Source organism: Parus major, chromosome 7 (assembly GCF_001522545.3).
Source record: "Parus major isolate Abel chromosome 7, Parus_major1.1, whole genome shotgun sequence".
Lineage (NCBI taxonomy): Eukaryota > Metazoa > Chordata > Aves > Passeriformes > Paridae > Parus > Parus major.
In genome coordinates this window covers 17,028,743-17,053,138 of record NC_031776.1, presented here as the reverse complement: position 1 = coordinate 17,053,138, position 24,396 = coordinate 17,028,743, and the positions used below count along the sequence as shown (strand labels likewise).

The 24,396-nt window shown below is 40.0% G+C and overlaps 1 protein-coding gene across 2 annotated transcripts in view; it reads left to right on the top strand.

Annotated features, from left to right (window-relative positions):
• Positions 1-24,396, top strand: part of MAP3K20 (mitogen-activated protein kinase kinase kinase 20) — a 90,063-nt gene that overhangs the window by 51,641 nt on the left and 14,026 nt on the right. The window contains exons 11-16 of one of the 2 annotated variants that reach the window (XM_015634726.3): positions 4,513-4,648; positions 15,446-15,490; positions 16,396-16,426; positions 16,549-16,688; positions 17,871-17,933; positions 18,900-18,992. In XM_015634726.3, the coding sequence (XP_015490212.1) occupies positions 4,513-4,648; positions 15,446-15,490; positions 16,396-16,426; positions 16,549-16,688; positions 17,871-17,933; positions 18,900-18,992 (508 nt within the window). Of the gene's footprint in view, positions 1-4,512; positions 4,649-8,935; positions 13,985-15,445; positions 15,491-16,395; positions 16,427-16,548; positions 16,689-17,870; positions 17,934-18,899; positions 18,993-24,396 lie in introns of those variants that run through there. The other variant, XM_015634728.3, reaches the window with a different exon arrangement.

Genomic DNA, 24,396 nt, shown 5'->3' with positions numbered 1-24,396 from the left:
CTGCTGCTGCTCTGCTGCTGCTCTGCTGCTGCTGCTGCTCTGCTGCTGCTGCTCTGCTGCTGCTGCTCTGCTGCTGCTCTGCTGCTGCTCTGCTGCTGCTCTGCTGCTGCTCTGCTGCCGCTCTGCTGCTGCTCTGCTGCTGCTGCTGCTGCTCTGCTGCTGCTGCTGCTCTGGTACTGCTGCTGCTCTGCTGCTGCACTGCTGCTCTGCTGTCGCTGCTGTTGCTGCTCTGCTGTTGCTGCTCTGCTGCTGCGCTGCTGCTCTGCTGCTGCTGCTGCAGGCGCTGCCAGGCTGGGGCCATGGGACCAACAGCGGTATTTGAAGTGCCCAGGCTTCATGGCCACTGTTGTTGATGCAGACCCTGAGCATCACGTTGTGGCTTTGACAGCAGACGGTACAAGGAGGGTTGGAAAAAGAAGCACACCCTAGTGTGGGGGTGTATAAGCACCTATGCACCTATACACCCCTATGTAATAAAACTATTTAAAAGATTAGCAAGTACTCAAATGGCTTTAGGAGAAATGAATAACTGCTTGAATCTTGCCAATAAAGGAAAATAAAAGCTGTACTAGCTGACATTTGGTAACAAACATTGTTTTACTTAACCAGTTTATATCTTGAAGTTTGACTTAAGTGGTCCAAGTATTTCTTGCAAATTTTGTTTTGACACTCCTAAATTTCTAAGATGAGGGATGTCAGAAAAGGTGTGAAAGAAAAGCCATGTAGCAGCACAAAGCTCTTTGGTACTTTCAAATAATGAAAAAACTTCTTACTATTGAGACTTGTGTTAAAAATAAATGTGGCATTTTTTGTGGAAAAACAAATTACTTGGAGACAAGGAAATATGGGAGAGAAAAATTCATGATGGGACATGATTTGCCTGAAAGCTGATTTTTGAATTGAGCTGAAATGAAAACACAGTGAAAGAGCACAAATCATGTGGGCACTTGTGTGGAACTGGAGGGGTGCACTTCTATCCAAATTCTGGTAACAGCTTCCTGCCCTGATGCGAAACCCATGTCTGTATGGAAGCTTTCATTAATGTTTATACAAGTAAACAGAAAGTATGCAAAAAATCTGCCACCTGAAGTAGAAGAAAGATGCATAAAGTGATCCCAAAAGGATAAACTAAAAGAAACAGTTTATTATTAAAAGTTAAGCTTATTACTAAAAACAATTGCACAGAAGTTTAATGTGTTTTAACTTCTGCATTGAAAAATCTTTGCTTTTACTGATTGCTTTTTTTTTCCCCATGTTTTTTTATCCAATAGTGAATTGCATAGATATAGTGGAACAAGAAGTGGGGAAAGAATGAGACGTTTTACCACAAAATAGGGAATTTTAATGAAGCCTGAATATCAGAGCCCTGAAGAAGGGTGGGTAGGGAAAAGCAAAAATTTTGCTTGTTCCTTTGAGGGACCTCTGAATTAATGATCCAGATACTGCATTTTCACAAGGATACTGCACTTACCAAAGCAAATCAAAGCTCAGACAAGCTGGATTGCATTTTGCCCCACTCTTAAGAAAAGGCAAGCTGACGTTCTTTTTGTATAGACATGCCAAAATTGTAGCTATAACGGCAAGTAACTGGAGTCAGTATCAGTGACTGGCTGGTATGGAAACTGAGAGTGAGTCTATACATGACTGCTGGAGTTGATAGTACCAATGATGCTTTGACTTGTCTATACAATGCAATCTTATTTGCAACTTTTTCTGGTGTTAATTTTTATATTAATATCACATTTTTTTCTGTTCATTCTGTATTGCCTTAAAATAATTCAGTGTCTTCTTTCCTAACTGTTCCGCACATGTTTGGCACATTTTTATTATTAATAAAACAGGGGCACTGCCTTATTCCCAAGTTGCTTAGGTCTGCCCTATGTTTAAGTTCATGTGCTGTGATCTTTTTGGAGTCCTTTCTGAAGTCACTTGTATTACAGTCAGAAAAAATTACTGTAGAAGTAATGGTGTTCCAATTCAGTGAGAGATCACATTTGTCTGCATTTAGTCACATATACTAACGGCATCTCTCCTTCCATCCTCTCCCCATGAGTGGCTGCTCCAATGATTGAAATAGTTTATTAGTGATACTTATATTAGTGTACTAGTAGCAATTCAAGATATATAAACAAATTCCAGTCATGGTTTTTAATCTTTGAATGTTTATCATTATAGTTTCTAGCAATGCAGTATTTGTTCTTCAGTGTCACGGAATGAAATTATTCTAGAAAAACCAGTAAATTCACACTGCAGAACTACAGAAGCAAACAAATCCACATGTCCTACCACGTATAATGTTTCAAGCTGCTTCATTTATGGAGTAAGACTCATTAACTGGGCAATGTACAGTAGCTTTCTTTTTAATTACACAGTTTCATTATGCAGTGGAATTATTTTTCAGAATGCAACTGTTTTTGCAGACTGACCTTTTATTATAAGAGAAGTTTCTGTCTAATGAAGAGAGATAATTACAGTACAAAATAGACTTTTGACATAGAGAAAACTATTGTTACCAGGACTCCCCTAGCACATAATATGATTTTAAAAGAGAATGTAATTTACATATTTAAAAAATTATAGTGTTGTGTGTAAGTAGCAGCGATGATGAGAGACAAACTAAGAAAAGCAGTGCTTGCAACTGCCCTCAAATTGCTCTGTAGTTTCCACAGTAGATAGCATAGTATGTGTTGCACCTGACAGAAAGGGTTCATGAGGAATATGGGTGTCTGGGGAGGAGTCACTTTCTGACCTTCGGTCCAGTGTCTTTTAGTTCGTTCCCTTGTTCTCTCTTTATTATGATGTGTGACCACTTTCTACCCAGCACAGGGGTCAGTCTTAATCTATGCATGCCTAAATATGATAGAGAATTTTTCTTGAAATCTGAAGCATGATAATTATGAGGGGTATTTGTTCTGACCACCACATAGAACAGCTCACTCAGCAGGACTCAAGTGTGATAAATGTCTTTTCCCCCAGGTGGCTGATTTTTGCAGTAGAATTAAGCATGGTGGTAAAGTTTGCAGTGGGATTTGCTGGTTATTCTAGCTCTGAATCCTTTCATTGTACTTTGTAAGCATTATTCTCTGACAGAGGTGTCTTATCAAAATGAGAAATCCATAAAATTTGGAACATTTCTATTATTTGATTTGTTTAAATAGACACCTTGGGTATGCTTTTTTCTCACATTGTGAGGCTGAACTCTTTTAGTGGGGAAGAGTTTAATCATTCCATGCCAGGATGGGAGATTTACAGAAACAAGTAATTCTCTTTCTCGACCCAAAATAGGAATGACAACTCTGTTAGTCCTTTTACTTTCTTTTTGAAAACATCAGAAGGAGCATGTTTTGTTCACAGTGTGTTAACACAAGAAAAATAACGTGGAAGGATGAGCAAAATATTTGCAGAGTCCAAATAGCTATCTTTGGAGCTCTCTTTAGGATCTCTTGTCTTCTTAAGAGCTCACTTTTTCAAGGAGAAAAACAAAACACTGTGATTGACTCTTCCCACAACTGTCAGGATACAGGTGGCAGGCAATGCACAGTCGCCCAAACAGGCACAGAAATGTTAAATGCAAGTACAACCTCTGATACTAATTGGAGATTTTTCTTTGGTTTCCCCACAAGCAAAATATGTCTGAATTTGGTGAGAGAATTGTTGTTCACCTTTTGTGTTTTTATGTAGTGAAAAATTTGTTAAACTCTTTTCCAAGAACAGTTCAGTTCATGTGTTTAAAATATACCATCCCTCAGAAATTATGTCAAAGGGAACTACTTTGTTAAGGGAGGTATGTGCAGTGAAACCAAATAAAGATGGTATCTGCAACTTTGAAAGCAGATATGAATGAATGTAGTACTGCCTTCATTTCCTGCCCTTCCTACTTTTCATAACTTGGGATGAATAGTGAGAAGGGGAGAAAAGCAAACCAAATCCTTTTCACAAACTTGAGAAGCTTTTATTTGTAACCATTTGCAGGGCTGGCTCATATCACAGTTTGTGTTTTCGCTATTTTATCTTCACCTAAAGAAACAGGAAGGTAAGTGGGGAAAACATTCCCCCACAAAATGCTTCTGTGCATTTTGAGTGTAAGTCGAAATAGTACTTATAGTCAAGTTATAAACCCAGACAGATAGGCTTCTTGGACTGTGCCTGTATTGTGTTGCTAATTCTTGTCCCATTACCAGTTCTTAATGCAGTTTCTTTATGGATCAGCTCATGTTTCATGATGTTGGAGAAAAGAAGGCATTTTCATTTTCAAAATGTTTTTGTTATATGGTATTTTACTCTTTTAAATGTTATTTTTCTTCAACTGAAGGTATTATGGTTGTTCTGAAGTATAAACATTACCATTTGTTCCTAAAGCTGTGAAAGACTTTGCATTTGGTAATTAAATGAACTGCTTGAGTTAGTATTGTACTTTTCAGCCTTTCACATTTAATTAACATTCAAGTGGGAATTATGAACAATTTATATCTGTCAGGAAAAGACAAGACGTAACAAATTGTCTCCGTGCAGATGTGAAATTGAGGCAACCTTAGAGAGACTAAAGAAACTGGAGCGTGATCTGAGCTTTAAAGAGCAGGAACTAAAGGAACGGGAGAGACGTTTGAAGATGTGGGAGCAGAAGTTAACTGAACAATCAAATACTCCTGTAAGTAGACAATAATTCAACCTTTCATCTTGTGTCAGAAGTATTTGGAGCTTTATCTATGTAAATCTCAAGATACCAAGGAAGTAGTGCTCCTGTTTTTAGCTGTTCCTTTGGGCCAATTTTATTGCATCACTCCAGATAACAATATATTTTTTAATTTCACCTAATACATTAGATACCACATATGATTGTTCATATTGTGACATGGGCATTTTAAGTAGTGTCCAATTGATTTATTTAGAGTTTTCAGCTTTCGAAGTAGTTTACATTCAATAAATTCTTTTTTCAACTAAAACGTTGCTGACTTCATAGGTTGCAAGATTTGGTCTTAAATGTAAGAATCATTTGTATGTTCCAGAAGGCATGTTGTGAAATTTCACACGTCATGAAAAAACCACAGATTTTTTTTGTTTCTGTTCTTTTTTTTTGAGAAGAAGCAAATTCCCATTCTGTGAAAAGGGGGGAAAAATTTGGAATATTAATTTAAGGTTTTGTTCATAATTATAGTTAACATGACTTTGACTGGCCAGTTACCAGCTGGTAGAATTCCCACATTGCTATTAGTAAATTGAACAAACAACCTTCCTTGCATTATCTTGAATTTCTTAATTAAATACTATGCTCTTCAACCACTGATTGGCAGAGGGAGGACCACAGGGCATAGTGCATGGCGAGACGTATGACAACAGAGTTGTTTAAAAAAATGACTGTGATACCTACTTGTTTTCAAAATACTAGCTAAAACAAATACCAAATTGAGATTGCAGTAACATATGATTTTTCTTATGCTCAATTTTATCCTACTTATAACCTTGATTCCAGCCATTTACATATGACTTGTTTTAAAGGCATAGCTTATTGCTGTTCTTTGAATGAAGTTGCATTTATGTTCCAGCTGTGAACATGCAGTAATGAAATCATGGAGGATAAATGTTTTCCTGTGTGCAGATTCTGTATGTTTTCAGTGGATATCTGTGTGCCTGCTTTAACACTTGCAAGATTCCAGTAACTGAGCTGTGGGCCATCCTCTATCCTGAGCACAGCATGAGACACAGCCTTAATGAGCAAACCTTTTCACCAGCAAGGCCCTAGGGTTTTTTTATGCTATACTTGCTTATGACTTGTACTTTTCACTTAGAGCTGGCATTGCTGCAAGAATAAAGCATTGTGCTAAGGCCTATTGTGCTAAGCATGAACTGTCTTTCTGCATAGTATTAACCCAACTCTCCTATTGCATTTAAATACAATTTCTTCTGATAGAGAAATATAGGTTTGTTTTTTCCATACATCTTAAGTGAACTGTTACACAGAACATATATTTTAAAAAACCCTTTTATTGGAAAAAAATTGACATACTGGCAAAAAAAGAGCTTGTTCAAGCAGGATTGTTGGTTTTGTTGGTTTGTTTTTTTTTTTCATAGCACTGGTTACACATACAACTATATTGTAAATTCATAGCTGTAATTAATTTGCAAAATATCTTTGGGAATTCTGTTTGAAAGCTGTATTCCTTGGGAGTCAAGCATCTTTCTTCCTCCATTAGTCCAGGCAGGGTCTGCTCAGCAGCATCAAACTAGAGGGTTACAACAAGGAGCTGTAGTGCTTGACTTTAAACTACCTTGACTTTAAAAACTAGAATAAAGATATGGCAGCCAGAGCTGTGACACATCTTAGAGTTCCCACTAGGCATAAGCCTGGTCCTTAGCCAACACGAGGCCTCATTGTGTCTTAGCCGGTACTCTTGTCTCTGCTCTGTGTTCTGCAGTCACCTGTTCACTTGGCTCTGCAGCAAAGACCAGAGGCCAGCAGTGGTGTGCAGGAGTAGAAACTTGAACCAAGTGACAGGAGAACAGTGAAGCTGTCTCTGCCACTTGATTCTCCAGTGTCGTAGGATTGTTAGAAGCTTCATCCTGCATGATAGGTAACTATGCAGGCTGCTCCTGCTCCAAAGAGTAAGTAGCTTCACACACTTCAACATGAGGGAAGGATGAGGCCAATGTTTAGAAATGCTTCTGTGCATTTCTCCCTGATCTTGTTTTGACCATATTTCTACTGCACCTTACGCAACAGACACTTTGAGACCTATCCGCAAATTCTTTTGTGCGGCTCTCCGAGAGCCTTTAGCACAAGGAAATCTGGAGCATTTTGGTGGAGTAAAATACATCCATAGCAGTGAAATGGGAGACTACTCTTGAAATAAGATTTGACTTTATGAGGGTAGTGTTATGTAGGTAGGATGAATATCTTATTTAGAGGAATACAGTGAGCAAGGCATGAAGTCCATATATCACTTGTGATGCCCTGTACCTGCAGGTGGTCATTTAAGAACTGTGAAATTTAAAGAGATTAGTGGATCCCAGCCATTTCTGAGGGTCTCTTCTGATAGTCGTCATATGTAGTGTGTCACTTAAGGCATGTCCTGTCCCAACAAACTCTTTAAATTCTCCAGATAACGAGATGGCAAAATATGGAGGAAGTAAAGTGATTATAACTCGCAAAATGAGCCATTCACAGCTTGCCCACTCTCACACATTGAACAGACCCAGAAAGATGTTTTAGTGAAAAGCTGATTTGCAGCTTTGTTGATTTTTGTAGGGAATCCTTGCCATATGTAAGGGGATGCTCTTCTGTGGATCTAAAGTGACTATAACTACTTGGCAATGAAGCATGTGTGCTGTGTACTAGGTCTTGTTTTTAAAAGATTCCTTCTTTTTATCAGGAAGAGCTTTTGGTGATCTTTGATCCAACTAGCACAGTGTTGATGGTATAACTGGGGGGTTTTGTACAGCCAGGCATATAGAAGCCCAGCTGCAGGTTTTTTCATCACATAGTGGTAAGATGCATGAAGAGCACTTAGGGCATTTCATCATCCCAACTTCTTAGTTTTATTTTTGTTTTTTAAACCCTGATCACTACTTAACCACAATGCAAATAGTAAGTCTGTATAAGTAGGGAAAGCTCAAGTGGAACAGAAGACAGATACAGTCTCTTAATGATAATAAATTAGTCAATGTATGTGGTTTTACCAAGAAATGGTCACTCTTTGAGCAACCCTGGCTGCAAAGCCTCTTGTGTTACATACCAGAGCATCACCATAATCACCCCTGTAACCTATTGTGATCAACTGCCATTGATTCTTCAGTCAGTTTTCTGATTAGGTTAAAAAACATATGAAAACCCATGAATTTTGGGTAAGTAGTTTTACAAGTGCTTTGGAAAGAAGGGCTAGTGCAGGTGTTGACACACAGTTCCTTTGCTGTTGTTTTAGTGGTGTCTCAGTTCAACACCCCAAGACAAGTAGGTAGTTTAATTTAGGGTGAAACTCCTGAGTTTTATTCCCTGTGAAGCACAGGCAAACATGTCACAGAGGTTACTAGCCTGGCCACTCTGAAGAGGCATTAATCATTTAGCTGAAAAAGGCATATTTCATTTGTTACTACAAACAGACTGGGTCAGGAGAATGCCATTATCTGTAGGTGAAGATTAGTAGAAATTTAATATGTTGTACAACCAATTGATGGATGTCTCTTGATACCACTAAAGAAAAAAAAAAGAGGCAAAAAAGAAGAAAAAAAACCCAAACAACAAAAACCAAAACTGAAGAAGCTGACAGGCTGACCAAAACCACCCCTCTTCCCCTGCCTACTGGTCCCTGGGATGGCTTCTGAAGATGTGGTGCTGGTGCAGGCTGGAGGGCTGTTCTCCTGTCCTTTGCATTGGTGAGAGACTCATTTCTGATTGTGGCTGTTGCAGGCTGACCCTTTTTCTCCTTTTGAGCATACACTCAAAACCAGTCTGCTGCTGCTTTCATTTCTGATATTTAGGGGCTGCTACTTCTGCATCAAATTGCAGAGCTTGTTTGGGTTCTCTGGTCTTAACCTGATTTATTCTTCAATTCTGAAAGGTTGAATTAAGCAACTCCAATTGCCTTGGAACCAGTCCACCTGTTTGGGAAATGTCATATTCTGTTTTGCGCTGTACAAAATGAAGGATTGAGGAGTTTGAACCTTCTTTTGTCATGAAAGCTCTGTTGCCTGTGGTTCTTGCCATGCCACTCAGTGATTTTGCACTTTGGTTTACCACTCAGTGATTTTGCACTTTGGTTTAAGAACAATGACCCCATAAGGACGCTATCTGTTTTAATGAATTCTTACTTGACCTCCGTGTTTAGATTCACTAATCGTATTCTTTCTGTTGATTGCTGACTAATCTGGTGGTGTCTTTTTCCTTGATTTTTAAATTGGTTCTAACTTTCACTTTTGCTCTGTCCTTTCCTCCTTTAAATAGTTTTTCTTACCTCTTGCTGCAAGAATGTCTCAGGAGTCTTACTTTGAATCTAAAACAGAGGAGTCAAACAGTGCAGAGATGTCATGTCAGATCACAGCAACAAGTAACGGGGAGGTAGCTGGCATGAACCAAAGTCTGAAGGCCTTGATGATGACGGGCTTTGGGGATATCTTCTCTCTGAATCAAGCAGGATCTGTCCTGCAATCTGGAATGCAGATAAACATGCAAGCCAAAAAGAATTCTTCTAAAACCACCTCTATGAGAAAAGGGAAGAAAATCAACATGGCTTTGGGTTTCAGTGAATTCGACTGGTCAGATGACGATGATGATGATGATTTTGATGACACAGATGATAGCAGTGAATGAAATAAGTTGTAGAATTAACCCTGAAATCATTTTAGCAAAGTAAAACAATAAAGTTTTAGAACAAGAATCCTGTCAGTTTGGTCTGTTTAAATCCTGTAAAAGAACGAAAAACAAACAAACAACAAAAAAGATATTTACCAGGCTGAGCATATTTCAATGTAGAAAGATACGTTGTTTTTGTTTCTATTGTGCTGACTTATTTCTGCTTTGATGAAATTTGGAACTAAAATTTCCAAACTAATTGAGCTTATTATTATTTTATGATTATATCTATAATTCCTAGTGCCTGATTACAGAAACTATTGCTTGATAAATTTAAGATCTGGAAACACTGGGAGAAACTTCAATGCATTTAATGTCATTAATGTACTTCAAATTTTTCTTTTGTGTTTTTTGTCATTTCCCTTACCCCTTTAATTGTCAATCATATGCATATGCTTGTACTTCCAGATTTGCTATTCTCTACATCCATTCTTTCTTACTGTTGTAGTGAATGGGATTGCTGTGTTTCTAATTTAAAGCTTTTTACAAGGCAGCATTGTGGGAAGTCACAAATAGGTTTCTAGGAAGAGATAAGCTTGGAGGGGAAGAGAGAGGTTAGTTAAATATATAGTTTAAAAACCAAATAGCAGCAGAACCCAGATAATCTCTATTAGTAGATGATTTGTATAAATGTTCTTTTTTTTTCCCCCTCACGTGTATGTGCATGTGTATATAATTCACTCTAGCAAAGTAAACTGCAATCAGACCTCTGCATCTATTATCAGATATTGTGATCTAGAAGCTAATTTTCAGTTATGTTGATGTGAATCCATGAAGCCTCATTAATTTTGATGGACTTATTCTTGTACCTGAGAGCAAAAAATTGGTGTCTGTAAATTTGGATTCTGTTGTGTCTGCTAAACGGTGTGTGCCATCCTTAGGAAAGGACAAAGAGAAGCCACTGTGACATTTCAGCTTGGGCACTACTACTGTGACTTATGTAAAATTCTCCATAGTAGAATCTGGCAGTAATGTCAGGAATTTATGAGTCTCTGCATAACTGTTTTTTGCAGCTACATTACTTTTAAAGTATTGTCATTGCTATTACAGCTTACCATAAAACTCAGTGTGTAACAATCTGCTGCAATAATTGCCTGCCAGGCACTTATGTTGAGAGCAGTGAGGATGTTTCTCCTGATGACCCCTTTAGTGGTGATGCAGAAGGAGGGAGGGAAACCAGTGCGAACACAGATGCAGGTTAGAAAGGAAGATGTTGTAAAATATTTGCCAAGGAAGAAGGGCAGCATTTCAAAAGAAAAATGTTACTGTGTAGTTCAGCAGTAGTGGGAATATGCCATCAAAATTCCATCCTCAATTACTAGAAGAGTTTCTTTTATAAAACTTACGTTTTTGAGTGGCTTCTTTAATTATAGGCTTGCCTGTTACACAGCTCTAACCTACATATTATGGTGTTTTGTGGATAGCTTAGAGAAAAATGGATCCATTAAATAACAGCAGGCCTGAAATCATTACCTGTTCACTCAACAAAACAAAGTTCCTTGAAGGAGTTTTTTGAGAGGGGGCACCTCTTTGGGTTATGAGAAAGAATTGTTATATCCTTTGGCATCAGCACTGGTCTGGTCATCTGTAAGGCACAAGTGCTGCACTTCAAGCTGGCCTACTCCATTCATCTTGCACAGGATTAGACCTGCCCATAGGCAAAGATGCGTAGTTTTTGCAGGATGTCATTTAACCTTCTTCCAAACACTCCAAAATCTACTGACCTGAACTTAACCCTCTTGTATACAGAAGCTTTTATCAGGATGAAATGATCATTTAAATGATGCAGTATATGTTCAAAGTATCCCAAGGAAAAGTTCCTTTGGCTCAGGTGGGGATGGCTTCTTAGGTCCATCAAAGCAACCTGATCTTAGGGAGAAAAAGAGACTTGGAAGGACAAATAATGAAATGGAAATGAGAACAAATAGCCTTCTCCAGTATAGATTTGTACTATTTTTGTAAGTCTACGTCTGCTAAGGCCCACAGCAATGATACTATTTCTGTAACTGCCACTTTGCACTCAGCAAAATTTGATGGATTTGTGTAATGTAATATGTGCACTTTAGGTCTTAAGATGCTTATCATTGTGCATAAATTACTGTACCACGTAAGCAGTGTAGTGTTGTACAACTGAAAACAAAATTTGGTTCAGTACATTTTGAATTCAAAATCCAAGGAAAAAATCTGTTCCTAGCATTAATATTTTGCACTTTTTTGGTGTTTGACAATCTTGGAGCACTTCATGCACGTTTATGTTTGTGTGGGTTTTAACTGAATTTGTAAATTCACTCCTTAATCTTTACAGAAATAAACATAGTTTTAAAGTAGTATGACACAGATTTTCATAGTTGAGACATCACATGGCTTAAGTCTGTGTTCAAGGTTTTGTGCTTACCCAGGGGTGTAACTTATATCAGCAAATAACATCAGAATGTTGTAACGTGCTTGTAGTAATTTCTACTGTCTACTTGTTTCAGTATTTTTCCATGAAGCAAGATGGAATTTTTCCCTTTTGCCTTTTTCCCCATGTTGTTTCTCAAAGCAAATTAAAGTATATTAAGGCAAAATTTAGGCTCTTCTAAAACTTCCTTGCACATTTAAAGTAGCAAAGGTGACCTCTGAATTGTAGACAAGGTGATAATATGACAGACTCTTCTGACTCAGTTGAGATAGTGTTACACTTAGGATATGGCTGTGCTTACTAAAAAAGCAGTGGTATTAATTGCATTTTTATTTTCCTGTGATGAGTTTCATACCAGGTATCTCCAATTTACAAGCCAGTTATCATACATGAGAATCAAGCTGTGTTGTTTCTCCCTCTGAAACACTTCTCACTAGATAAAGCCTTTGAAAATGGCTCTGTTGGGCAGGTGTGGTTGGAGGAGTATTTCATCTTCCACACCTGATTTTGCTCTGCAGTGTATGCCAGTCCATCTTCTGCCTGTCTTATCACCAGGTTATACAAATCTCCACAACAGTCCACAGCCACATAGTGTGTCAGGTTGTGAAAGCATCCAACCAAACCCAGAAGGCATTTCTCTGGCTGCTCTGAGCCAAAGCCAGAACAAACCACCAAAAGCCTTCCTGTGCCTTGTACACCTCTCAGCTCACTAGGCCTTGCCAGGCCTTTTGGGTTCCCAGTTTTCTCTGTCTTCCATAAGGCCTGAAGGCAGTAAAATAATATCATTACATTTGATGGAGGGAAAAGGTAAGAACCAGGCCTGAACTTCGTGTTTTTACCAGGCTACTGTACTGTAAACATTAACTTAGGTGGGTAAATGGCCTCCGAGAAGAATGGGGAGCATCGACTTTTGCCTTGCTTACAGATGTGTGGTCAGCTGGGACCAAGACAGGATGTCCAACTCCCGACTTTCTTTCTTTCTTTTCCTTCAGCAGTAGTGAAAAAAAAATGGAAATGGGACTTCCTGAAGGAAAACTTTTGATCTAGTCATTTTTGTGATGATGACATCACTAATTTCTTGGAGTAGCAAGTGCCTTAAGGTACGGTGTGTGGGTGTGCTGCATCGGCAGCCATGGTGTGCTCCCTGACACAGTGCTTGTCCCCTCTGGATGGGAAGGGCTTTCTAGAGGTGAGGTCTGGCCTGGCCTCTTGTCACAGAGTCATGTTCATGGCTTGTCATTTGCTTATCATTCCAGAGGTTTTCTTAGATGTTGGTTCCCTTTCCTTCTGGGTTTTGAAGTGTTTATTCTGAGTTAAATATCTGATGCAGTAATGATGGGTATTGCTCTCAGCAGTAGCAATAGCTCTGTATGTGCATATAGCTGTTAAGTATCGAGCAGTGTTACTGTGTCTCTTTAATGCTCTACTTCCTTTATCTGTAATCAGGCAGCTTTTACAGGTTTTTAATTAGACCTCTGACTTGACAGAGGTTTTAACTACAGTCCTAGGTAGAATGTTCAGGTAAAAAAGTAAGTTCATTCAGTAATTTTCACAGCCCTTAAAATGCACTGGTAGGAATCTGGAGGAGAGACCTTTCCCCTTTCCCCCAGACTTCAACTTAGTGTCCACTGTAAAATCTGCACAGAGATTTCTGATGTGTGAAGATTTAATTTTAAAACTGTAGAACCAACAACTTTCTTTTAACATTTTATATTGTGTGCTAAATACTCATATGCCTTTTAAAGTCAGATATAGTCCACTGCATTTCTTGCTTTTGCACTACTGAAGAAGTTTTGTACTGAATAGTAGAAGTCGATGCTACTTACACTTCAGGTTTGAACTGATGGAATTTGAATAGAAAAAATATTTTCACAGTGTTAGAAAACTTTATTTTCCCTTCTGAAAAAGCAAAGCTGAGCGCAATGCCTATGCCAAGACTCTTGTGCTGTAAACTGAATATATCATTTGTGTGAAACATGCAATGTTACACTTCTGTGTGGTAAAATCTTGCAGTGTCAGTTATCCTCTTTATTGCACTTGACATACCATGTCTTGTTTTATTCACACTGTGGATTCCATTTTCCGGTGTAAAACCAAAGCAAACAAACAAAAAGAAATCATACAATGTATTCAATTTCCTCAATTGGTGTCATAACCTTTCTTTTGGTGTGAACTTTTCCCTTGCTTCTCTTTTGTTCCAAACTTCTATTTTGCAATAAACATTTTGACAGTAAATTTTATGCATTTGTGTCACTGTGTAAAATGCTGGTGTTCCAAGAGATTCCTTATTGTCTGCTGGTTTAAGTAACTGTTTTGTATTTCTAGCTGTGTGACATTTCTCCTTTATTCTCCCATTAAAAAAAAAAACACAAAAAAACAACCAACAGAACTATCTTGCCACTGGTTATATTTAAACATGAAGAAAGCTGAAAAAACCCACTGTACAACTAAAAATGCATTATTGAACTTCTGCAGTAAATCTTTCAGTTGTACAAATTATTATACCAGGCTCCTGCTGCAGCACCAGCCTGTTTGACTATAAGTGCCTACAAAAGGCACAGCTCACGGCCTCCTGAGGGTGTTGCCCTTCCATGTGCTTAAGTGTTGCCCCCAGCAGTAGTTTTGCCCCCCAGCATTCTGCCCAGGCTGCGGGTCACTGTTAGTGTGCAGCTGGAGGCGCCGGGGTGGGGGCCTGCCGAGGGGACATGCTTGGCTTGTGGGTGGGGTCTGGGGAACCTGGGGGTGCCAGGGCTCTCTGAAGGAGGTGACAAAGCCATGGGGGCTCTGGAGTAACTGAGCTGAGTCTCTCATAAATCACTGTTACCTACATCAAAAGAGTTTGCAACTACGTCATGGTATTGATCTTCTGGGAGACAATGACTGTCCAAATACAGATCTACAACAATTAATGCTAACCCTTTAAGCTGGATAAAAATGCGCAAGAAGGTGATGCTTGGGTACCATATACTTGTATGAGTAAAATGGCGATCACTGTTAGAGTGACATCTTCTCCTCTGTTTTCAAATCATCCCAGAATTTTGTTTCATACAGCCATTCCTCCATGGTTTCCTAGTGCTTCAAGAACACCATCTTGCATCCAACAAAATGTAGGAGAAGGCTGGGAAGTGCTGCACTCCTCCAGCCTTACCAGAGTAGCTACAAAGCAGTGGCAGAAACCAAGAGAGACTTGTCTGTACATGGGTGGGAAGAAGTCTACAGTGGCCAGACTCCAAATTCTGTTTTCACTGTTGTCCAGTGAAAGTTTTCCTTCCTTTTGCAGAAAATATCCATCATTTGGGAGGGAGTCATAATCCCAGCATTCTTTTCATTGCAGAAAACAAGTGGTACCAAAACTATAGCAAAAGCCTTCCTGTAGTGTCAGAACCAAGAGGAGAGGCAGATAGAGCCCCTTGCCATCAGATGGCTTACTTTTGCTTCCTGAGTTGTTTTTGTTTGAGATCTGCTGGTAATTTTATCTGCAGAGAGGGACAGGATCAATTTAACACTGCCAACATTCTGTTTGAGCTAGCCCAAAATCAGTGTCAATCCAGTGGTTTAGTACATCAATATGAGTTGCAGCCTAAGTCCTGCACTTTTCAGGGAAAAAGGAACAGAATAGTATCAGCCACCAGAGTAGAATTTGGGTGGAGGGGAGAAAAATGGTCAGATGGTTTTCTTTTCAATTCATATCTCTCACACAGTTGCTGCCCTCCTTTGATATTTGTGCATGGACCGAAGAAGATGTGGTGAGTATTTTGTGTTAACGTGGCCAGGGTCATGATGCTGTAACTCTAACAAATTACAGTGGGCACGGTGGGAGGGAAGGTCAGATCAGAGCATCTAGGCAAACTTGTGTCCCAGAAAGGCTTGAAAATGACCAGAAGTAAATTAAGGATTTGAATTACCTTCATAAAAGAGCCACATTCTCCAGTGTCCAGAATACAGTGGGAGTTGGGACCTGACAGCAGCCAGGAGGGCATTCCTGGGTCCTTGTTTAAGGAATATGGAAGTGCCCAATGACCCAACCCTGGACAGGACAAAATGAGTTCAAAGGTTTTATCCTACTGTGTGCCAGCTGGATGGCAATTAACTGAAAAAAAGTTTAGGGCTTTCTAGGGATGTGGAACCTCTCTTTCATATAAAATAATGGCATTGAGTACTTTATTCCTTTTTATTCAGTTAAAAGGATAAACAAGACACATCATTGATTTATCTCTGCCATAGTGATGTGTCAAAATGATTTTAATGTCCTATCAAGCACTTTCTTTGTGTGTTGTGCATTGTCGGGTTGTTTGGCTGACATTTACCAAAGGACTGTCTGGAAAGCCAGTGCAAAAACCGTAAAAGCCCTGGCTCCTTCACTTCAGCCCTTTTAGCACGTGACATTTCTCAGCTTCTGCTTCAGTCATTTCATTTCTTGATGTATACTGATTTGACAGTATACTGAGAAAGCTGGCTGCAAAATGGAAGGCAGTTTGAAAAAACTAAATAGAAGTAATCACTTGCATTGGTGAATCTTGAGTAATTTGTCCCAAAGTGAGAAATATTTTTAAATTTTGTTTTAAAAAGGGTGATTACTTGTGACCTCCAAATAACTGTAATACAGGATCTTGATAATTTGAACTTCAAGATTGGTTCCTCTTTTTTGCAGTTTTTCTGGATGCAACAACTTACTAGAAAAGGTAACAGCTATTCATATGTCCTCTCATATTCACATTTATGAACTAATATACATTTGTTCATTTTTTCCCCTCCCTCCAATAAAATGCCTTGTGGATTTTTGAATAACCTCTTTTATCTTAAGGTGATACTTCTGGTGAAATGAATGTCTATGCTAGCTTGTTTAAGGAGCATCATATCACTGGGAAGCAATTGCTTCTCCTAGAAGAAGAGGATTTAAAGGACATGGGAATTGTTTCCAGAGGACACATCATCCATTTAAAGGTATTACCAGCACATATTGAATGTTGCAGTAGGTTGTAGTGTGAGTATTATGATGTCTATGGGGTTTCAGTAGTATTAGCAACAAAAAAAGTTACAAAGCTAAATAGAGAATATATTTGGTATCTAAATTAAACAGAATTATAGATTCATATGGATCTAGAACTCAAAGCAACCTGAGCATTTTATGAGACATGGAAATGTGTTGTGGCCTTTATACTCCTCGGTAGTTTTTCATTTTTTTTGTGAGCTGGATGGCAGTACTGCTCCAGATTCACCTAGGAGGGCCATTCTCCCAGCATAAAAGCTTGGGAATCTTCAGAGAGAGCTCTCTTTAGCTGAAGGAGAAACAGATAGAAAAACAGTTATTTGAACTGAAATCTTAGCTTCTCAACTTCCACATCTCATTCATAGTGTAAAGCATATTTAGACTAACAAAACTCAGTTGGACAACTTTAAAGCTGATTGACAGACAGGCTCCTTTGCTCTTAGAACTTCACTGTAAAATACTGTTTTAAATATCTAATGTTTGTAATGAGTTAAGAAAATCATGGTCTAGAAAATGGGATCACTACAATAGTAATGGTATTAGTACTGCTGCCAGAGGAGAGAGTTGAGTTTTCTGACAGTCAGCTTTGGTAAAGGGATTCTATAAAAGCCACATCTGTAATTCTGTTGGGCCTCAATCATTTTAGATCACAATTTACTAGTAAAGAGATACTTGTATTGTAATTGCTAGTCCTGCAAATTTAGCTTTGTAAGTCACACAGATTTATTCCCCTTTTGCTCATCAGTCATATTTTCCATGCCTGCACACCATTACTGATATATTTAATTTACATTTCCTACAGGGAAGATTATTGAAACTTAATAAAGTCAATAATGTCCAAAATGAAAGATCTTAGCTTCCTGGGTTGATTTGAGCATAAATAAAAACAACAAAAACAAGCCCCTGAACATTTCTTTCTCTGGTTAAGCAGATCTGATTCTGAATGCAAACCAAAGCCAATCTACTGCAACAGTTTCCAGAACAGGGCTATATTTTAAATTCTTCTCACAAGCCCTAACATATCCACAGTGGAAAACAGAGGGCACTTGGGGTTGTGCTGTTTTTCATGCTGGTGTTTTCAGGATGAGTTACTAAATAACTCCCATCTGGTTTTGTTGATTTTTTTTTTGTCCTAGACTGCTATCGAGAAGCTAACCCATGACTACCTAAATCTATTTCATTTTCCACCATTAATTAAGGCAAGTATCAGTGTTAATATAAGGTGTGTTTCTTGTGATGGTATGAATATTTCACTGTTCTCATGTCTCAACTTTCCCCCATTCAGGGGGGCTGCAGTTCCTACACAGGGTTGTAACAAATGTGGAGAGTCGACAGCAGCAATAGGTCACATCAGAACAAATAATAGGATAATAGAAGTTGTTTTCAAGGAGGTTCTAAGTTTATATCATGGAGCTGGTAGAATTAAATTAAAGGACAACTGGTAGCAATTTGTTTGCTGTCATTAATTAGAAACTACTTTGAAGAGCCATTGTTCCAAACTGCTGCCACCAACTGGTCACCACTGAAGAACAGCAGACCCCTGGCCCAGAACATTCCCCAGTTTGCTAATGTTATAGGAGAGAAGGATGATTTAGTGTCTTGTCACCCTCACATCAACCAATTAGTTTTCTGATATCAGTAATAAGACCCATGCAAAAGGGAGAGAGTGTTTGGGAACCTTGATGTTGCTGGAGCAGATATTTGCTTTATTCAGTGAGCTAATCAAGGAATTCTAGACTCCAAATCCTGAAGTAGCTTTTTTAGTCATAATTTATTGCACAGATATAGAGTGAAATAAATCCACATAAAGTGTATTTGCATATAGCAAAACTCTGTTCCCTGGAGGGGAAAATGAAAGAGCATTGCTGCCTTGCTGTGCCAGCTGCAATTCCAATGGCAGAGGCTGCCACAATGCTTGCAGGGACACTGCACCGTGCCAGAGCAGCTCAGCCAGGAGCAGAAATTGTGCAACATCTCCTGGTTGCCATCCGCTACCAGCCCAAAACCCATGCAGAAGCCCCTCTTGGAGTGTGATGTTCCTTTTCTGCTGCCTGCCAGACTTGTAGTACCTAAAGGCAAATCCTTTCTGCCACCAAAGGGTGTGTTGTGTCTCCCAATGGGTTGTGGTAGATGAGAATTCTCACCTTTGCCTGTTTTTTTGCCAGGATTCTGCAGGTGGATCTGAAGAAAGCATAGAGAAAGTAGTGAATCTTGAACTTGTTTTTGGTTATCACTTGAAGCCGGGAAACGGTCCAAAGGTAAGCTGGGAGTGCTAGATCAGTTGGTTTGGTTAAGAGTCCCTACCCAGAGGGTCCAGTATTTTCTGTATACAAAAGATGAATTGGGACGAGAATCCTCTTGTTCTGACTGATGTTAAGGAGGTAAATGGGGCTGCATCAGTGATGAGGAACTATCCCCCAGAACACTCAAGGAAGAAAAGAGTAGCACAGAAAGTGCTTTTGACTGAAAGCTTTTGTTTCCTTGTGAACAACTTTTTAAATTGTAATTTTTGTAATTTGGGATTTCATTTTGTTCCTTTTATCCTAATGGGTGTGAAATGGTAATCCATTTATTAAAAAAACCCCACTGACGGTTGAGCAGTGGCATATGCCAGATGTTGGTAGGCAGAATTCTTTTTATCTCAGCAGAAATATAGTGTTTTATGCAACCAAGAGGATTTTGGAAGATACATGGTATGCATGGCTGCTAGCTGGGCAGGATGGGACTAGTCCTGGTGGAGACTGTGTGCCTTCATGGTACTGGGGAAGGAGGGAGGGGTAGTTGCAGCACATTGCACAAAACTGCTGTGCCTCAGCAATTGCCAGCGTGCCATGTCCTAATCAAACCTCAGCTCCAAGCCAAGCTGGTTCAAGGATCTCTCGTTGCACCCTGTGTAACAGGAGCATTAATGACTCCAGATGTTCCAGCAAAGGATTCCTACCACATTGTTTTTTCTTAAGAGTGAGGTTTGTCCCATGCTTTTTGTTTGCTTTGTCCAGCTTGCCATGGACTCTAAGTTCAAGGGTTTTAGAATTAATCATCTATGTGGAAATGGTGTGCAAAGCATTTCTGAGCTAGAGTCAGGGGTTGTGACAGCAGGATTTGTTCCCTTTTGTATTTGATAAATCTGCATTGTGTGTCCCCCCTAAACTTGTGGGAGGCTGACTTTCATCTTGTGTTATCTGGCTGCTTTGCTTTCAGGGCATATTGTTTGCAGAAGTCTCTTGATTTCTGTACTTGGTGGTGCTTGCAGAGGAAGCATTTAGGTTTGAACCTAGTAGGAACTTGTACTCATACTGAAATAATTTCATCAATTTGAAAAAGCTTTTTCTCTGGAGATTTCCTTTTTTAGTTTGTTTCTTTTATCCCGAGTACTTCTTTTTCCTATAAAATTCTTCTTTATCACTATGTGAATTACTTAGACTTCTCAGTGTTCTTGAATGCGTGTTGCTTATGCAGCTGTACAGCTGCTTTTTTGTAGGTGTGCATTTTTCTCTCCCATGTGCAACTAACTCTTGAAGGAACTAAAAGTCTATGAAAAAGCCCCTATTTCCCTTCCATTTCCAATATGGGCTGTGAGCCATAGTGCAGGGAGTTGGGCAACCACCCCCAGGAAAGAGCAAGAGAAGGAGCAAATAGACCTCTGAGCACTGGAGAGAAATTCATGTTGTACTAATGCCTCCTTAGGTTTGAAGATGAGTAGATGTTTTAGCCATGACAGTAAAATGTGCAAATGAGACTGTATGGGACAGAAGCTGAATTGTTATGAGAGGGCAGAGTTAGTTCAGTGGGCCTGTGTGGTGTTGACATAACCTCTGCAGGCTTCTGACAACCTTTTTTATTTGGTCCTGCCTTCCCTGTGAGCTCCTAATTGGTCCTGTCTGCTCTGTGTGCAGTTGGGCCCTTTCCTAAGGAAGCCATTCCCTCTGAAGCTGTGGTTGCATGCCAGGCATGCCTTCCCTGTCAGCTGCCCTGCTGCAGCACCCTGTGTGCTTAGTGATGCCTCAGCAGGGAATGCACAGTTTGTCACCTGAATATGTCTGGGCTGGAAATACCTGTCTGATATCTGCACTGCCTTTAGAGATATTGCAGCAGAGCCTGTTTGAAAAAGTGAACTGGAAGGAGAAGATTGTCTGACATTTTGGACAGGATGCTAGGGCAAACATGGGCAAATAATTTGCATTAAACATAAATAACATTGACAAAGACTGGTGTGGTACATACTGTATAAGAAATTTGGCTAGCTTGCTTCTTTGAAAACCCCTGCATACAATCTTCTGGCTCCCCTAGAGGCTGCTTTTAGCCAACTACTGCTGCCATTTAGATTTGTTTCCAAATGAACTGGGAAAAGGGTGAAAACCAGGATTGAAGGGTTTAAACTTCTTTTATTGTCCCATTTTTGTAAAAGAGTGGTGCCTGTTCCTGTAAAACTGGGTCAGCAGAAGCACTTGGGATCATGCCTTCCACCATCTTTATAGCTAAAAAGCTGGCCTACATCAGTTTAAAAATAAATTTCTCAAAGGAACTTTACCCTAATCAGTCCCTATAACCAGCTGCCTAGCTAAGAAGCATTTCTCCTGTTTCAATAATGAAGAAAAAGAGGCAATAATCTCAAATCTGGGTTACACATTGAGAGTATGTGTTCCCTGGGTGATGTGTTGGCTGCTAGACTTGTGTACAGTGAAGGAGGTTATTAGGCTCAGCTGGGAGGTTGTGCAGCGCAGCAGGAAGGGCTCTGTAAGGAGAACAGGTCATGCTGGGAGGTTTTACAGCAGGGTGGCCCTGTGCTGGTCTTCTGGGTGGAGTTCACTTTAGTTATTGTAGTGCATCTTCTGGTGTAGTTGCACCTGGAAGCAAGCCCATCCATGTCACTGGTGGTGGCTGTGCCCAAGCATGGGACAGGATGGACACATAAGACGAAAGCCTCCTAAACTCCAAACTAAAGCTGTGGAGTGGGTGCAGCCATGGAGTGCATCATGACGTACAGAAATACCATCAGATATAAAAGTGCTGGAGAAGCTGGTCCAGGACCCAGAAACCATTTCAGGGGAGCTGGTTAATTCAGATGCGTTTGGCTGGGGCCCAGGTGTCCTCTCCTGGGCACTGTGCCGTGCCCATCGGTGCAGCCAACACACATTCCTTCATCAGCAGGCAGAAACTTGAGGGCCTTAGGAATGGCAGTGCCTTTTAGCAAGAATCCTGCTAGATACGCTTCAGGGGACAGCATTTGAATCTTCAGCTTTTTCTGTATGCTGAATGAAACATTGACTTCCCAGTAAACAGCTTTACCAGCCCCATATTTTTTATCTAATTTAAACTGCGTCTTGTAGTGGGATTATGTTGGTTTCCACCAGCTGACAGATGCAGTCATTTCATTACAGTTTCCTTCCTTTTTTAGCTGCATCTTTGGAGGCGATAAAAGCTCAGTTGACCTTTGTGCTCTCTGAATGCATCAGGAGTGAGCACTGCAAAGCTAACCTGGTTTTTAGAGGTTTCTTTTCCAACTCTTGTAGTTCAAGTTACGTGGTTAGTTCCATTCACTGCCTTTTCATGACTTTTCTGTACACAATTCCCAATGAGCTGAATGGTGATAGATTTAGAATTTTTCCCCCCCACAAATTGAAAAAAAAGGCAGTGGGGACCACCAATTAAGTCCAAGATGGAGAGTAAAACAACAAACCCTGGCAGTTGTGGGTTGAGCTGATTTGCAGGACTGCAGGGGGAATTTTCAATGGCTTTCTCATCCTAGATGGCTCATTAAAATTTCCCAATCAGGGAAAGGTGCCTGAGCTATGTCTGCTCCACACTGATGAATCACCAAACCCCTTGAGAAGGATGCCTTTTGCCTTCTATTGATGCATTCTTTAGTTTTGGTCCTCAAAAGGGCAGATTTCACTACGCTGTTGAATGTTTTCATTTTTTACCGAGAGTGGCACAATTTGACCTATATCCAAACACAAAGCCTTGAAGTTGGCTCACCATTTTGCCTTATTTTTCCCCACTTACCTCTCCCTCCATTTGACAAGGTAAGGAGCAGAGCCTCTTCAAAACCATTTGCTAACTCTGTGAACTATTTTCTAGCCTTGAATATCTGAACTGAGATATATTTTAATGCTATTATTTAAATGTGTAGTGGCAAAGGTAATATACTATTAAAGCTACTTTAAAGTGACGTTGTGATCAACTCTTCATGTGGAGAAGCCCAGGCTGGCAAAATGCAGGCAGTACAAGAAAACACAGTACTGAAATAGTTGTAACTGGAATGTGTTTTCACAAGTGCTTGAGACCATTTCTGCTGCTTGTTCCTCTCCACCCTCCCACTATATCAACGTTCATAAAGTCTTTCTTTATCTTCCTAAAAATAAAGCAAGAGCCAAGGTATAAAATTTGAAATTTCAGTTTTACATTTTTTCAGTCATTTATATTCTCCATGCTCTGTAGGTATTTTAACCCACTTCAGTAAGTAAAAATGGAGGAGGAGTTGGTTTTATCTGACCCTTCCTTTGCAAAATAATCACAGGTACTTTAACTTTCTAACATGAGTTATTTATCCTTATCCTTATCTAAGCTGTAAAATAAAACCACAGCCACATTAAAATATTGCCACCACCATTCAGAACAGAATAACGTAGTCTGCCAAGAAGGTGGATCAGTGCAGGTGATCTGAGCTCCTGGTATTTTCCTCCAAAGACTCTTTTCAGGACCATTGTTTTTGCATGAGGTGGAGCTGGTATAATTCCGTCATCTCCACTGGGATTGCTCCAGCTGTGGCATCCATGTGTAACTGAAGTTGAACTCAAGCCAAGACCTTTAAAAATCCTTATGTAGGCAGTGCTAGACCAGGGATTCCTATTAGAAATTATTCCATAGCCCTGAAGAGACACAGACTTTTCAGGTAGGTATTTTATTCACTTGACTTTCTAGAGTTTTTAATCTAAAAATTTATTTCTATACCTTGGCCACTGAATTAACTTGCTGCCTTCCACACATTGTCTCTCATGTACAGCCTCAGTCACAGATATGTCCACAGAAACACAGACAGGTTCCCAGTGATCTGTAGGCTTGGCATGTGCTATCCAGACAAAAGCCTGGAAGGGGAGCCTTTGTTCCCAGCAGAACAGCAGCCCTGCCCTGCCTTTCCTGAGCACCCTTGTTCCCTCAGCCCATGTCCTGCAGAGCTGCAAGTCCCAGAGTGTGAGCAGTCACTCCAAGTGCTGCAGTGGGGACGTGGTGTCCGCACAGCTTCAGCACATTGTCCCCACGAGTGGTCCACAGGAAATGCCACTGGGGGACAGTACAGGAGGGCACCCATGCAGCCCTCAGGGAAGGGACTTGTTTTTCATGCTTCCACCTTTACCATGCTGCTGTTGCAAGCAGGCTGCTCATGTGGATGATGCCTGCGACTGCAACACCCCTGTTTACTTCTGATCACATGGCAAGGACAGCTTTTGGTAAAGGCTGGGGTATCTCTGAGTTCTTGCCTTGCCTGCTGCAAGCCCCTGTTCTCGGGGCACACATAGCAGTGCCTGGTATTTACCATTATGTGCCATTCTGTTGTGCACAGAGCTCCACAGCACTGGATGCTAAAGAAGAGCGCTGTCAGGGGACAGATATTTTTGGTACTGCTGCCTGGTCTGCGTAGGTGTTAAGGGGCCTCGTGCT